Here is a 14,854-nt window from a genome sequence, read left to right as displayed (position 1 = left end):
GCAAGTTTCACCCTGTTATCTGCTTTTACTCACGAAGAAAAATATTAAGTGGAAGCGCAAATGTGAGACCTTTAATGCGTGGCTTGCCTTTTAAATGATACTTTTGGAACTTCGATTCATTTGGAAAAAGAATGGCTTGTTTTGGTAGGCGGGGTGCTCCTAATAACTACTTTTCCACACAACAACCCACTGCATAAACTTACCAGAGATTTCAACCTTGTATTATTGACATTGTCAGTGTCAATAACTGCAATTAACTGAGCCACGTGAACTTCACTCATTCCTTAACTTTTCTTTCCTTGGCAACTGAGCCGAACGTCAAATATTTTGAAGAGAGAATCACTCTGTAAATCATAACTAAAAGAAAAGAAGACCTCAGAATTAAATCTTGACTAGATAAAAACGTATGACTTATATTCTGAGTTATTAATAAGTTTCTGTATATATTGTTTTCTGAAGAGCTCATAGTCTAAATTTCGTCAAATTCAATTTCGTTGCGCAAAATGAGTCGAACTGAACGTTGTGTATCTCTTTATCTCGTTTAATATAGTTTTTAAATATATAGGTACGCGTACGCGATGGTAATAAAATAATATTTTACATGCCACATTTTAAGTACTTTCTATTTCTTGTTGAAATAAATAAAAAACAACAATCATTGTATACCCACTAAATTGTATCTACCTATGTTTTACCTATCGATTACTTTGCCTAAATGACGTGTGGTAAATAGATTACGTCCGATACTTGCACAAATGCAAGTTAAATTAGAATAATGTTCAAATGGTTAGCAAATCAGGCTTGGGTAACTTTATCAAAGGAATACCATGAAAATTAGTTCACCCTTATCCTGAATGAGAAGAGGGCAATTTATCCTCCGTGGTTTCATAAAGTGAACGGAGCAGGACCTAAGCTGTCGAGAATCGAGAATTTCATGACATAATTTACAAAAAGTTAAGTTTCACTTCCAGACAAGGTAAATAGTTGTTCTATTCATTATAAGGAGTTTAGACTTATAAGTGGATTAATGATTAAAGAATGGGCCCGATGTGTCCTTGGTATGCTTTATTTACAATTATTAAAAATTAATACGAACCACAAAATTACTTTCTAGGCACCTGAGCAAGAATACGAATTTGCCGTGCTTATGACTGAGATCGCATTTTCGCGCATATTATGAACTTTTTTATATTTACCCAGAACACTCTAGATTCTTTATTCATAAGCACAAAGCAAATAAATACAACAAACCCTTGCAGTGTTGCAGTAATGCAAAAAATGAACGAGAGTACGGTATTACTGCTAACAGTAACCCCTAAGCCAAAAATCCAAGACATTCCTAACAGAAAGAATAAAAGTATGGCAAACGAAACTTGAAGTCTTATTTCATTACGATCTGCTCCATACCTTTCTACCTTGATGTTACAAACGTTGTGAAGTATCTTGATAATTACAAACAGATTGATCAACACAAATATTAGAATTGGCACAGCCACCGTGTAATATAGGTATATTCCATCAGGATAACACATTCCGTCTCCATTCTTATTGTAGCTGTCAGGAAAAGTTGTTATGCACACCAGTACAAGTATCAGAGGCATGCACCATCCAATAATCAAGCTTTTTAAAATTAAGCAGCGAATCGTTTGTTCATAAACTAAAACAAATCTCCTGTATTGCAAAATGGCAACAATCAGCATCCATCCGAAGCTTGCAATGATAGTGTAATGCAGACTGGCACCGACGATTCTGCAAGCGGTTGCGTTGTCTCTCACTAAATCCGAAACGAAGAACAAAATCATTTCAGCCGCCAATGCTGCGGAGAAATTCAGCATAATTATATTTCGCTTCCGTTTACGCCAACTTTTGTAAAATATCCCGATTAAAAAAATTCCCGAGAGTCCAGTTAACGAGAGAGCGCATCCAATGGAAGTGATAATATTAAGAGCTAAGTGGACCTGGGGTGTTTGCTGTACTTGAAAATTTCTCGTTGCTACCAGGACAGAGAAATGCGTTAAATGATTTGCACGGCATACCACGTACGTGGGTTTTCCACTTTTTACCGTCGGCATACTGTCAACTTTCCAATTACCGCGTATATTCTTATGCTGGTTTTTGAGACCATAATTCCAATGAGCGCATCTTGGGCTGGTGATGTTAAGGTCTGACTTGAAAATTAGAATGAATGGGTTCATTAGTTGACACTTTAACGATGGTATCACTACACCTGCGACAATCGTTGTGCTAATCTCCTTTCCTTTGCTTGGATCATTGAACAACGCGTCATTGTAAAAAAAGGAAATGATTACTGTAACTGATTCATATTTGTGGGCATGTTGACAGCGAAGTATTTCATCAGTGGGCAACAACACAGCGGCTTCTACTTCCCCCAAGTCATCGATTGACGAGTTGTATGGGGTAATTGTGTAATAATCGGAGAAGTTATTCACAGAAGCGTTGGAAAGCTTATAAAGGGCAACGCCTTGTATATTTGATACTGATAGATCACTAATGTGAACGATAATCTTATTTGATTTAATAATATGTTCCTCTTCCTCCAATATTGCATCTTCTAAAATTGTGTCAAGAGCATTCAACGCAATATCGGTCGAATTTAATTGTTCCTGAGCTTGATTCATGACACCCCTCTCAAAGGACATGATGTTACTCACAATATCTACAACTCTTTTGCTATCAATTTCTGAGTGGCGGCTTAGTTTTTGAATTAGTTCACTAACAAAATGTACGTCGACTATTTTAATCTGTTTGGCACGGTTAGTTATGTTCACCAAGTTTGCTATAACTTTATTTGGCTGATAAATTTTTGAAGATAGCATTGAATGTAACGTCAGAGTGGTATTGCTAACATTCTCGTTGACACATTCGCCAGTGACATTTGCCCATCGCGCACCGAATGTAAAATCTCCTTCACATGTTCGGGTCACTGGTAGAGAATCTGCACGTAAGCATAGTTCGTTTGGCAATGCTGTTACACCTGCTGCAGATTCTGGCCAAGTCAATGTACCATTTCTTGAAACGGTCGTACTTTCAAGACAAACTTCACATCGTAAAAAAGATAAAATTTCCTGGACGGCAGATGGTAGCTCTTTAGGAATTTCTTTTAACATATGCAATAGTGTGTCGTATTCTTCATGACCAGATAAATAATTTTTTATGGTACTGATGTGTAAAAGCAGATTTAAATTGTGCGTTTCCTCGAAAAAGTGAGTAATTCTCATGGGTCTAACGACGTTCACAAAACCCAATGACGCTAATTTATATTTCATCAAATGCGCTATGTCTACATGCACCTCGTTAATATAGGGATCAACGCTAGGTGATATGGGTATTTTCACCAAAACTGAATACTCGTGATTGTGAGAGCCGTCGTTATTGTACGCCAGTATTTTGTTGCTAAATACGCGAGTTAAGTTGGGGCGTTGAACGGATTCGCACCAGTAATATGCTGGGTAGTGGTGATACACCTCCATGGTGGTGATATAACTTGCATCTCGTATTTTGGTATCAAAAATGTTAGCCTTGATTCGTTTCTTCATGTTTGACGTTTCGTAGTCCGTAAAACATACGAACGCGTATTCGAATTTCGAGTAGTAATGCATATCTAAAACGTTACTGATCTCGATTTCTATTAGATTCTTGTACGTTTGTTTCAAATGTATGGTAACGTTTCGGTAAGGAACCTCCCTGTAGCAAATAGCGCATTCCAACGAATTGTCGTCAGTTAAAATCCATCCAGGGGGATGATCATAATCTAATGCTCCGTATAATTTAGAAAAGTTCACGTTTGATTTCCATTCTGTGTATTCAGGAATCCGTTTTGAAGATGACCATTGGAGCGTGCCGTTAATTTGTTCAATTCCAATCCAACACGGAGACTTGTTGGTTAAAAACTTTTCGATGAGGCGAGTTTGAAAAAGATCAGGTTCTGCAAAATTCCTACAGAATGCGTTTCTAGCGAGACTCAATCCGGTCGTAGTTGCCTGACAGTAGCATCTGTTATCCATGGCAAAACTTGTACTAATACAATTGAAATTACTCCGCCTTGAGCAATAATTTGTCATGGATTCACTGTCATAACTGTAAATACACAGAACGCGATGCTCTTCCTTGCAGGAAACGGCAAATAGCGTGCAATTCAGTGTGATCATGCAGTTTTTATCTGCAACTGTGGTATTAGGTCTGAGGTAATATTTAAGAGTACTCGAATAATAAGGCGAGAATGCGAACCATTCAAATTCCCCAAACTGGTTGTCCAGATTTCTTTCGGCTTTTATCCATATCGATTCGTTTTTGAATAGTCGATAAATCTTCTTGTAAAAATCTTCTCTGTAATTAATGTAAGGACATTTTGGGGGAAACCTTTGTTTCTCAGTTAGCATGTAACAGAACGGTGTGCCCAGCACGTCTTCGAATAAACTGAAACCATTCGGACATTTTATGTCTGCATCCAACTTTGGTGGCTTTGTTAAATTAGGAAACGATGGTTCTGCACAGTCGTCATATAGACTCTTGAATGAATCATCTGAAACAAACAAAGATAGATCAATAGATTGATACATCAAACCTTCGATTATTGAGTAAGTTACAGAACATTGCCAAACCATTGTTTAAATATTAAGCAATCGCCAAACTATTAAGAGCGACTGCCTTCCGTCGTAGAATTTCTGACACCTTTAACTTGTTCTGGTCGCGTGTTTTGGCATTTTGTTAACGAACTGTAAATCTAGGATTGTGAGGAAACACTATTGCAAAACGTCTATTACAACAAAGCATTTAACGTGTCGAAGTTCACTTACTTTTGACTTTTGATGTATTGTTACATTGTTAAAGGAAATATTTAAAAAATTACAATCTTAGAATTTTCTTTTCTCTCTCAATCAAGGAAAAAACTAGGGAATTTCAGAAATTTGGTGATTTTTTACATACATACCTCACTAGGCTATTTAAAAAATTGGAGGTTATAACTGTCACCCGAAGGGTTTGAAATTTCGCAATTGTAATTAGGGTTTTAGAGGTCCCTCACAAAGTTGTAGAGTTCTTGATAAATCTTAGACAGGTATGGTAATTAAGTCATAAAAAAATGAATTTTTAAGATATGGGGGTTCACGTAGGACCTATTCGGTAATAGGTAAAAAGTACAAAGATTATCAATAGTTCTAAAGTTCTGGATAAGTCGTTAAAGCAGTCTTGCGATCAGTGCAAAACGTTCTGAAATAAAAACTCCTAATATTGACTATAGTTTACCAAATACAGGGTCGCTGATAAGTCTGAAAACGGTCGATTATCGGGAAAAGCATAGGTACAAGGTATCGAAAATAGTTTTATATAATAGCTTTAGGGTTCCTCAATGTCTACTACCCAGTAATAATTTCAACTATACATTTTTGGTCATACAGGCGTGGCAAACCAAAATTGCATTTTTTACCTTATACATTAGATATTCTATATTTCAATTCTTTTCTGAATTTTAAGCAAAATTTGCGAGAAGCATAATGTACCTAAATTCAATAGTTTCCAGGTAATCGGGTTTTGAGAATAAACGCTATTATTTTAAATTAATGTCCACACAATCATAACAAACCGCAGAGACGGTTCTTATTAGAACCACAGAATGTTGTCAAAAGAAATTCGTGATCTCATTAATTGTTGTTCTTCATGCAACAAATTCTTCAAGCAAACGTCTATACTTTGAAAACTCGATAACACCGAAACGATTGAATTTAGATACGAGTACATTATGCTTCTTACAAATTTTGCTGAAAATTGAGAGAAGAATTGAAATAGCGAATAATGTACAGCGTGTTCCATTTCAAAAAATGCAATTGAGGTGTCTCTAGTAGACATTGAAGAACCCTAAAACTAACTTTCGATACATTCTATATTTTCCCCGATCATTGACCGTTTCCACCTCTGAGGTTTCCACACTTATCAGAGACCCTGGATACATTTTATAGCAAAATCCTGTATGATTTCAATGTTACGGTGGCACTGGTGGAATTTGTTATACTACCTATTTCAAACAGATTGTGAATAAAATAGTATCAAACCTCGATGGTCAGTGGTTCATAACCAACGCCTCCCGCTTATACCTCACCTCCCCCCACCGCGCTTCGCTGTACCTTAAGCCCTCAGCGTAGGTAATGAACATGAATTACTTCCCAGGTCGGTATGTAATCTACTATAACATTTTTTATACAAATTTTAAAGTTGTGGCCCTTCACTGGCACCGAAACTTTTTGTGACTCTAAAATATAAACAACGGTTTATTATCTTTAGTAATTCACGCGGTTTTAGAGATATTTTTATAAGAAATATAGTTAGAAGATTTTGTGGTAAAATTTTGGAGATATGGTTACCGTTCCGGATCATTTAGTTGCTTAATAAGCACTTCATCCTTATTAAGTACAGCGCTGTGTACTGCACAAAACTCTGTTGTAGTTTAAGAGACATAATTCTACTTTTAGCTTAACTTATAGTAATAAGGAACTTACCATATTGAGCGATGGGATATTCTTCTGATACAGACATTACATCATCGTCACTGTTCTGAAAAAGAGGTTAAAATAGAGACGTTGCGCCAATAGGACTCACCTTTTCATCATCTCTTTGCACTTCACTTTTCAAATTCTCGGCAATTAGTATACTCACAACTGCTACAATGATAAATATGGAACCTATAAGTAATTGAACTAAGAAACAATTTTATCAAGTTATTGTTGTTACCAGTCATTCTACTTATATGCTTTCGTTTTTTTTATAAAAGCGCAGTAATAAGTGAAATGTTTGAGCAATGCGAAATAGGCTTAACTGATTCTGTTTGTACATACAGATTGAGATTAATTATATCTTGCATGGAAAATATGACAAATATTTGGGGATTAATAGAAATATATCAGAATTGTTTAGAAATCGGATTAAATACTGTTTATTCAATAAAGTCGAACGGCGCCGATTCTCAATTAAAAATTTCTCTCTGAGGATTCATAGATTATTATAACAGTTCTGTATTATGTGTTAATGAAAAAGTAAGTAAATATATTGCTTTGACAATTTGTCTGTTAAGAACACTTTTTTTTAAATTTTATGGTCTCTAAGTTAAGTACATAGTAGATACATTTGGGTAGTACACACATTTATGACGAAATAAACGGTGTTGTAATAGATACTTTCATTCTTGGATCTAGGTCAAGATACAGATACAACTTAATAATTGTAATTAGATACCAAAACAGATACCCAAAAACAAAAAGGATCTAGATACAGATACAGATACTTCATAGATATAGTCCAGGAAATAGAGACTGAAAATGGACCATTTCCTGCAAAACGAGAAGTAGTTCCAATTTTTTTTGCATGTCATGAAAGAATATCTGGTGGTTAAGAATCCAAGTTTTCGACCTCCCACACCTTGTGCTTCCCCCGTGCCACCCTTAAAACCAAAGAAATTTGGTTGGTTTTTTAGTTTTTCAATCATATCTTTTTATAGGTTCATTTTACAAAAAAATATTGTTATCAGAAATTGTAGACTATAAAATTCTACACAACTTTGATATACACTACTTTTTTGTGAAATGTTTATTAAAAACGATATAGAGCATCAGAGTAGCTTATATTTTTAAGAATTTTAAAATTTGTATGTAGATGTTTTAACCAAATTGTATATTTTATCTCCATAATTAAGAGTTTTATGAGAAAATATCTTGAACTTATCGTGGTATAAATCCCCCTACGCTGCATCCTTACCAAAGGGGATGCATAATAGTTGAACTTTCAACCCTTGCTAGTGGTGAATTGCTGATATTTGAATCACTGTGAAATTGTAGGGCTTTCTAATATACGTTTGAAACAAAAAAATATCTCACTTCAGTTCAGCTTCATCCTTCGTCCGCCCCCCCCCCTCCCCCTCAACCGAAGTAGGACAAGATATTTAAAGTTGTAATAAGCGTTGCACTCTCTGACTAAGTTCACAAGAGCATTTAAATATCTATTCCTACCGAGCGGAGTGGGGGGGGGGGGGGAAACTAAACTGAAGGGAGACAATTTTTTAATTTCAAAAGTATATTGGAAAGCGCTACAATCTCACACTGATTCAAATATCCTCACTAGCAAGGGTTGAAAGTTTGATTATTATGCATCCTGTTGTAAGGGTGCAGCGTAAGGGTATTTATACCACGATAAGTTGAAGATATTTTCTCATAAAACTCTTAATTATAGAGATAAAGTATGAAATTTGGTTAAAACATTTACATACAATTGTCAGAATTCTTAAAAATATAACCAACTCTCAAGCATAATATCTTTTTTAATAAACATTTCACAAAAAAGTAGTGTATATCAAAGTTGTGTAGAATTTTATGGTCTACAATTTCTGATAACAATATTTTTTTCTAAAGTGAACCATTAAAAAGATAAGATTGAAAAACTAAGAAACCAACCAAATTTCAGGGGTTTTGGGGGTGGTACGGGGGAAGCACAAGGAGTGGGAGGTCGAAAACTTAGATTCTTAACCTCCAGATGACTGTCTGTGACATGCAAGAGAAATTGGAACTACTTCTCATTTTGCAAGTTAAAACCCTCTATTCCCTGGACTAATACTTTATTTTCCATGTTTGATGCCGGTAAACAGCTATCGACACCCCTCAAGTAATAAAAAGCGTTTTGTCATTGTCATTTGAAAATATAGTTTTAATACATCATTATAATATTGATTAATGGAATTGGACAATAAAGAAAATAGAACATGTACCTAAAATCTTAGATACAAAAAAGTATCTGAATTGTGATACAGATACAAATTTTGAAAAGGGTCTTAATATGTATCTAGATACTTTTTAGGTATCTAGCTAGATACTGTATCTAGATACATCACAACACTGGAAATAAACCCACGTAAAGAGGTTGATCTCCGAAGTATTCTTCTTTAAGTCAGTTAATCCGGTGAGCTAAAAAAAAAGACAAAATCTTGTGAAGGACACCTAATTTTATGCATTCGAAATAACTTTAAAACAAATATAGATCTGGCTGTCAAGGAAAATAAAAATACCAGCCAAAGTAACAATATTCAAATTAATTAATGTAGCAGCCGGATCTTTTATTTGGCCCACTCAAAAATAAAGGCAAAATAAGTAAAATAAGTAAGTTTTAAGAAGTGATTTTGGTTGCATAAATTTATTATTCAGAAGAGATTTTTTTAGACATAGGGAAAAACTACACATAAATCCCTATGACTACTGCTTAATAAAAACCACTGTATACTCGTGCTATTTACAACGTGCCATACCGTACTACGGTTAGTGTTGCCACCTGCTCTCATGTTATGTTCTTTTGCATTTATCAAAATTTCTCTTTTAGCTACCAAAATTGTCTCTGTATTGTTTTTTACCATTTGTACCTATATTTAAAAAAAGACACACAAAATAGTATATTAAGATACAAGTGTATAATCAAGTCTTTAAAGCACGCGCAACGAGTTTAAGGGCACGACGCAAAGCGGAGTGCCTTTAACGTTGCAAGTGCTTTAAAGACCAATTATACACGTGTGTCTTATAGTATTTTTTATTATACCTGCAGTATAATTTAAAAATAGGAAATACAATGAAGTCATATTGACGTTATACTCGAATACATGTCTAATTAAGTGGGCTGGGTGTTCGTAATTTCACGATTGCCATGGAAATGTCACTTGACGTTTGCTTATAAAAATCATCGTCTTTGTGAATTAAACGATTTCCGTTGAAAAAGATAATACACCGCCCATTAAATCGGTTGTTGTAAAATCTAAACAAACGTTGGTAGGTGTAAAATCCAACTCCAGTAAGGCCTATTATAAAGAATATGAAAAGTTGTTTCCATGGATGAATAGGAAGTTACTTACGAATACAGTCTTAAATGTGTCGATAATGCTGGCATATATGAAGGAAATGTCAAAGGTATTTAAATCTTCTATATTTTGGTGCATTCATTCAAAACTTCAAAGCAATACTGCGATTCAAAAGTGGAACAGATTTGGAAGCATGCTCTAAATTACGCGCGTTTGTGAAAGCTTCAACCAAAGGATAGGTACAAAAGCCAAAGAAATGTTCTGCATTTACAGAAAGCGACCTAAGAGGATTTTTTATTTCATCCAGATGACAGTTTCAAAAGTCATGCTTGAAGTATCGTTACTTAGCAACTTTAAAGCACGTGTGTTTTAAAGGCCTTTTTTCTATTTCGATGTGGAAACAATACAGAAACCGTACTTGATTGGCCCTGTTTGCGTGCGTTTCTAGACAGAAATGATGCTGAAAGAAATAGAAACGTATTATTTTTTTTATTTTGTTGGATTGGTACCCCTCGCTTTTCTGCCGTCAACGGTATCCGTCAAATCAAAACTAAACATAACCTGTAAAGTGTAAATAACGTACGAGGAACTTGACCGATTGTATTAATTCCGATTAATTTTGAATATATACTCCAAAGGGTGGAACTTTTTTTATTTTTACTTAGCGTAGTAAAATATGCCAGCAGTACATTCTTGCTTACTTTTTGAACTCCCTTCTCGGCCAGCCAGTTTTCAAAAATTTTGTACTCCTCGTGCTTTACTTTCGATTTTACAAGCAGTAAATTTAACGTCGCTTCATTGGTAATCTCGTGGATCTATGGTGGCGTACAAGAGACGTGTTTGTTATCTGTATTCATCATAACTGCGGCAAAATGGAATTATGACCAAATAATTAAAAGTTTGAAGTTTGAAAATACAGGAATCAGGTTAGCCAACGTGAAAATAAATGAACTGTGTCTATTACCAACATACACTGAATGATAGTTTAAAATTACCTAACAACGTCTAAAGGCAATATTTATAATTTGTATAATTTATTATTTAAAATAAAAGTCGAAATAGAAAAAATAGTATAAAGCGCACGTGTCATTTGTCTACTTGTCGCACTCGGCTTTTGCCGCATTCGCCGCTACGCGGCTTATGCGGCAAACTACCTCGTGCGACAATCTTCGTCAAATGACACTTGTACTTTAATATACTATTTTCGCACGCATTTGAGTGTTTAAAACGGAGATTGTGATTCAGGTATAATAAAATAGTTATTTATATAACAAGAGCGCGAAGTTCAATTTCGCGCATTGAGACTGAAGGTATTTTGACGAGGCGAACGAAGCCGAGTTAAAATATCAGTCAAATGCGCGAAATAACTTCGCACTAGCGTTATATACAATATTTTTTCTACAACTGAACCGATTGTTAATTAAATTACTGTTTAAGTTCAACTTTGTCCCGTTTGCGAAATACTTTTTTTCACTGTTGACGATTTCGCGCACGTTGTCAAGAGCAACCTTACTTATTAATTAACCGTTTAAAAATCTAGTACTTCGCGTTTCGAAATCCGTCAGAAAATGACAGGTTTTTTTGACAGTTGTAGAAAAAAACTTTATTTTGTTAAACAAAATAAAATGAACAGCACCGAATAATAATTAATAAAGCACATAAAGCTCGCACCGGCCACCGCTGCATCTGCAATGCTACAGAGTGCGCTGCAGTAGCAATGTTATGCGCTTTACTATTGCTCTATGGAAAGCTACAACTGAACCGATTGTCCATTAAATTTGCTGTTTAAGTTCAACTTTGTCACGTGCGCGAAATACTTTTTTTCACTGTTGACGATTTCGCGCACGTTGTCAAGGACAACCTTACTTATTAATTAACCGTTTAAAAATCTAGTACTTCGCGTTTCGAAATTCGTCAGAAATTGACAGGTTTTTTTAAATGAATTAACGGGTCTGAAAAATCTCTTGAACATACATTCTACGAGGGCCAGGATGAACGATTCTTCAAAAGCTTCATTATAAGGGTGTAGAAGAGCTTAAGCTTAAGCTTAATACACGCCCGTCAATGCTGTGGAAAACACTCATAATATTTTGAAAAGTGCTTAAATGCTGTTCGCTGGTGATGACAGCTTTGTTTGTTGTATTAAAGTCAATGGTTTATTGTGGCACATTAGTGTTTTTACTTTACTTTCTGAATTATTATAATCGGAAAGTGAGAAAAAGTATACCAGTGATTATATAACGGCGAAACAGTGAACAAACTACCATAATACAATATAGCAAAGAGCGAGACATCAATGATTAAGGAGCTTTCTATTCTATGACTTTTCAGTCTCGAAATCTAGTCCCTCAAACGGACGGACGAAAAAACGCCCGTAATAGCGCATTTTATTTTTATGAAAATGCGCCAAGACTAAAATCAGTAAAGGTTTTGCCAGAAGTGAGAAAATATAGCAATGATTAAAATTCGTAAAAAGTCAAAACAACTCCTACTCCAATGTAACGTTCTAAAATGTTATTACTAAGTCACTTGTCCCCATTTTGGCGTTATCTGAATCAATGTGCCTGCGCAATGTGCGTTTTTTTTCTTCTAAAAATCATGAATTACCTATACATAAGCTGTTTTGTATGTTTATAAAAAAAATGGTATCGTGAGATTACAAAAACGCTAAAGTAAAATATAGAACAGTGCATTTAATATTAAGAGATTAGAAAAAAAAAATTTTAATTAAAATTAACTAAGGTAAAATATGAATAAAACAATAGTATATTAAGATAAAGGGATTAAAAAGAGTTTTGTTCCTGACAGAATGGTTTAAAGCCCGAGGCTTGCCGAGGGCTTTAATATTCTTGAGGGAACAAAAACTAGTTTAATCCAGTGTTACTTATACTAGTTTTTTCCATACGGACCGATCTGAATCCATTTCAAAATTAATATGCTATACAAACTATGAAAAAGTAAGGTAGGCTTTTTAGGATGTTGTAGTTACGCTCGCTTGTTTGTGTCAACAAAAATTAAGAATTTTTTATTTTGGTAAAATCATGCCTGTAAACCCTTCTAAAAATGTTGAAGACGAAAGTGACGAAGCATATGAAGGCGCTTCTTTCATCCCCTAAGATGTCACTTGCTGATAAAGCTTAGTTTGTGTAAAACATTACATGCTCATGCTTCCCAAGTTTGTGGTTGTAGATTGTGACAATTATGGATATTGGAGGAAGTTGCAGCTTGCAGATCAGAGGAATTGTTAAAAATGAACGTAGACTTCATAGAAGATGGAGAATCGATGCTGGTAGTTAGAATTCCAGATACAAAAACTAAAAGTCAAGAGTTTTTACCATTGTTGAGGTGGAGAAGAACTCAGTTATTTAGGAAGAGCACTAAGGCCCTTTATAAATTGTGCTTTTCATATTACCTGTTCTGAAAATAAAGAAAATGAATAGGTTAGGTACTTTCTGAATGTTTTACAAGAAATCAAAAATTAAAAAAATTATAAACCCTAGGGATTAAAATTACCTATTAATGCACAAAAATTAGGGATTAAATTCAATAAAAACGTGTCGGCATTGGAAAAAAGATATATTTTGTAGACGTTAACAAGTGAGTGACATAAGCGTTCCTGTTTAGAGCATCTGGTGGTTAATATAGACCGCATCCAAAAATATTTACGGACGTTCCAGGATTAGAATTATTTCTCAAATTATCTGAATAACTTTGAGTATATGTTTTTTGTTGCTATTACATACCTAAAATATTAATGGCATATCGTTTATTATTAAGCTCGGTTAGGTTATCATTTACGAGGTAGTATGACAAATTTATTTTGGTTTTGTGGTTTGTTTATCATTGGTGTCACTTCTCTATAATGTAATTAGTCAGTACATATGCCGAGTATTTATTTTTCTTTGAATACTGAATAGATTTAAGTTTAGAGCGTAAGAAAATAAACATTTCATTCAGCATTTTCCTATTCTAGATTACTAAAACTTGGAAAAATGGGCAGACGCGTTCAGTTTGATGATTCAATGCCTCTCAAGTGAGTTTTATGTTTGTGATTAGTAGAGTCTTGGTTATTCGAAGTAGTAGTTATGATTGTGTTTTTTTTGTACTTTCAATTAATTTGCATTATTCATCTGAATTATATGTAACTTGAAAAAAATTAAGAAGCACAGTTTAGATGTGCTCAAAACTGAGTGAATAAATGAGAAATTTTTCGTGTCGCGTTATCTCTCTACACTTTTATGTAGAAGCCAGTTTTAAATTGTCAATGTAATGCGTGAAGAATTTAATTAAGTTTCTCGTAGGTCCTCGAAATGTCTCGTATTTTATTAAAAGATAAAGGATGGCAATCAATCGTGTTTTCTGTAATATTATGTATCTTATATTAATATATTTCAATGACTCATCGGACTTCTGTTTGATTGTTGATTTTTCAAATTCAATATTCTAATAGTTAAGGGTATTGATTCGTTCCTGGTACGAAAAATGGAACTAAATTTATCATTTACGGACCGGAGTCTAGGACTTGAAGTGAAAATAATACCATATATACCATGGTAGAGAAGTGTATTATTGCCTTCGCACCTTACACCCCATGTAATCTTGGGGCTCAGCCTCAGACAATAATACTAGATAACTAGACTGCTTTATATAATGACTCGCCCCTCTCACTGAAAGGTTCATACTGTCAAAACTAGTATCCTTCGCATCTCATAATACTAAAATCCCATAAGGAAAGAATCTTTAGTAATCTTTAGTACAATGGGTCCGAGCACTCTGGATGAATTATCATGAGGGCTGATAGATAATTTTTCTTTTTCTTTTTTTTGTTTGTTTGATGTTATTCGGTTTCGGTAGTTTAAGTACTGTTATCAATATTACTAGACATTTTTTTATTTTTAATTTATTTTTAACTCTATTGTACTCTGGCAAGTTGTAAAATGTTGTTTTTGCTCTGAAATTGGAAAGGTTATGTCTTTCTGTTGAGCAAATAAAGGATCGAAAATCAGAAATTTC

General features: G+C 34.4%; 1 protein-coding gene across 1 annotated transcript; it reads right to left on the bottom strand.

The window, feature by feature from the left end:
- Window positions 1-1,145: 1,145 nt before the first annotated feature.
- On the bottom strand, window positions 1,146-2,660 carry LOC116165753 (adhesion G-protein coupled receptor G2-like). The gene has a single exon (XM_031480418.1). The coding sequence runs from the start codon at window positions 2,658-2,660 to the stop codon at window positions 1,146-1,148; it is 1,515 nt and encodes a 504-aa protein (XP_031336278.1).
- Window positions 2,661-14,854: the final 12,194 nt, after the last annotated feature.

This window comes from Photinus pyralis, unplaced genomic scaffold (genome assembly GCF_008802855.1).
Source record: "Photinus pyralis isolate 1611_PpyrPB1 unplaced genomic scaffold, Ppyr1.3 Ppyr1.4_LG3a, whole genome shotgun sequence".
NCBI classification, from domain to species: domain Eukaryota; kingdom Metazoa; phylum Arthropoda; class Insecta; order Coleoptera; family Lampyridae; genus Photinus; species Photinus pyralis.
Note: the sequence above shows the minus strand (reverse complement) of the source record. Positions and strands in the feature narration are given on the sequence as shown.

Excerpts from the sequence above, each read along its gene's own strand:
- LOC116165753 (XM_031480418.1), bottom strand. The coding sequence starts at position 2,660 with ATGTCCTTTGAGAGGGGTGTCATGAATCAAGCTCAGGAACAATTAAAT.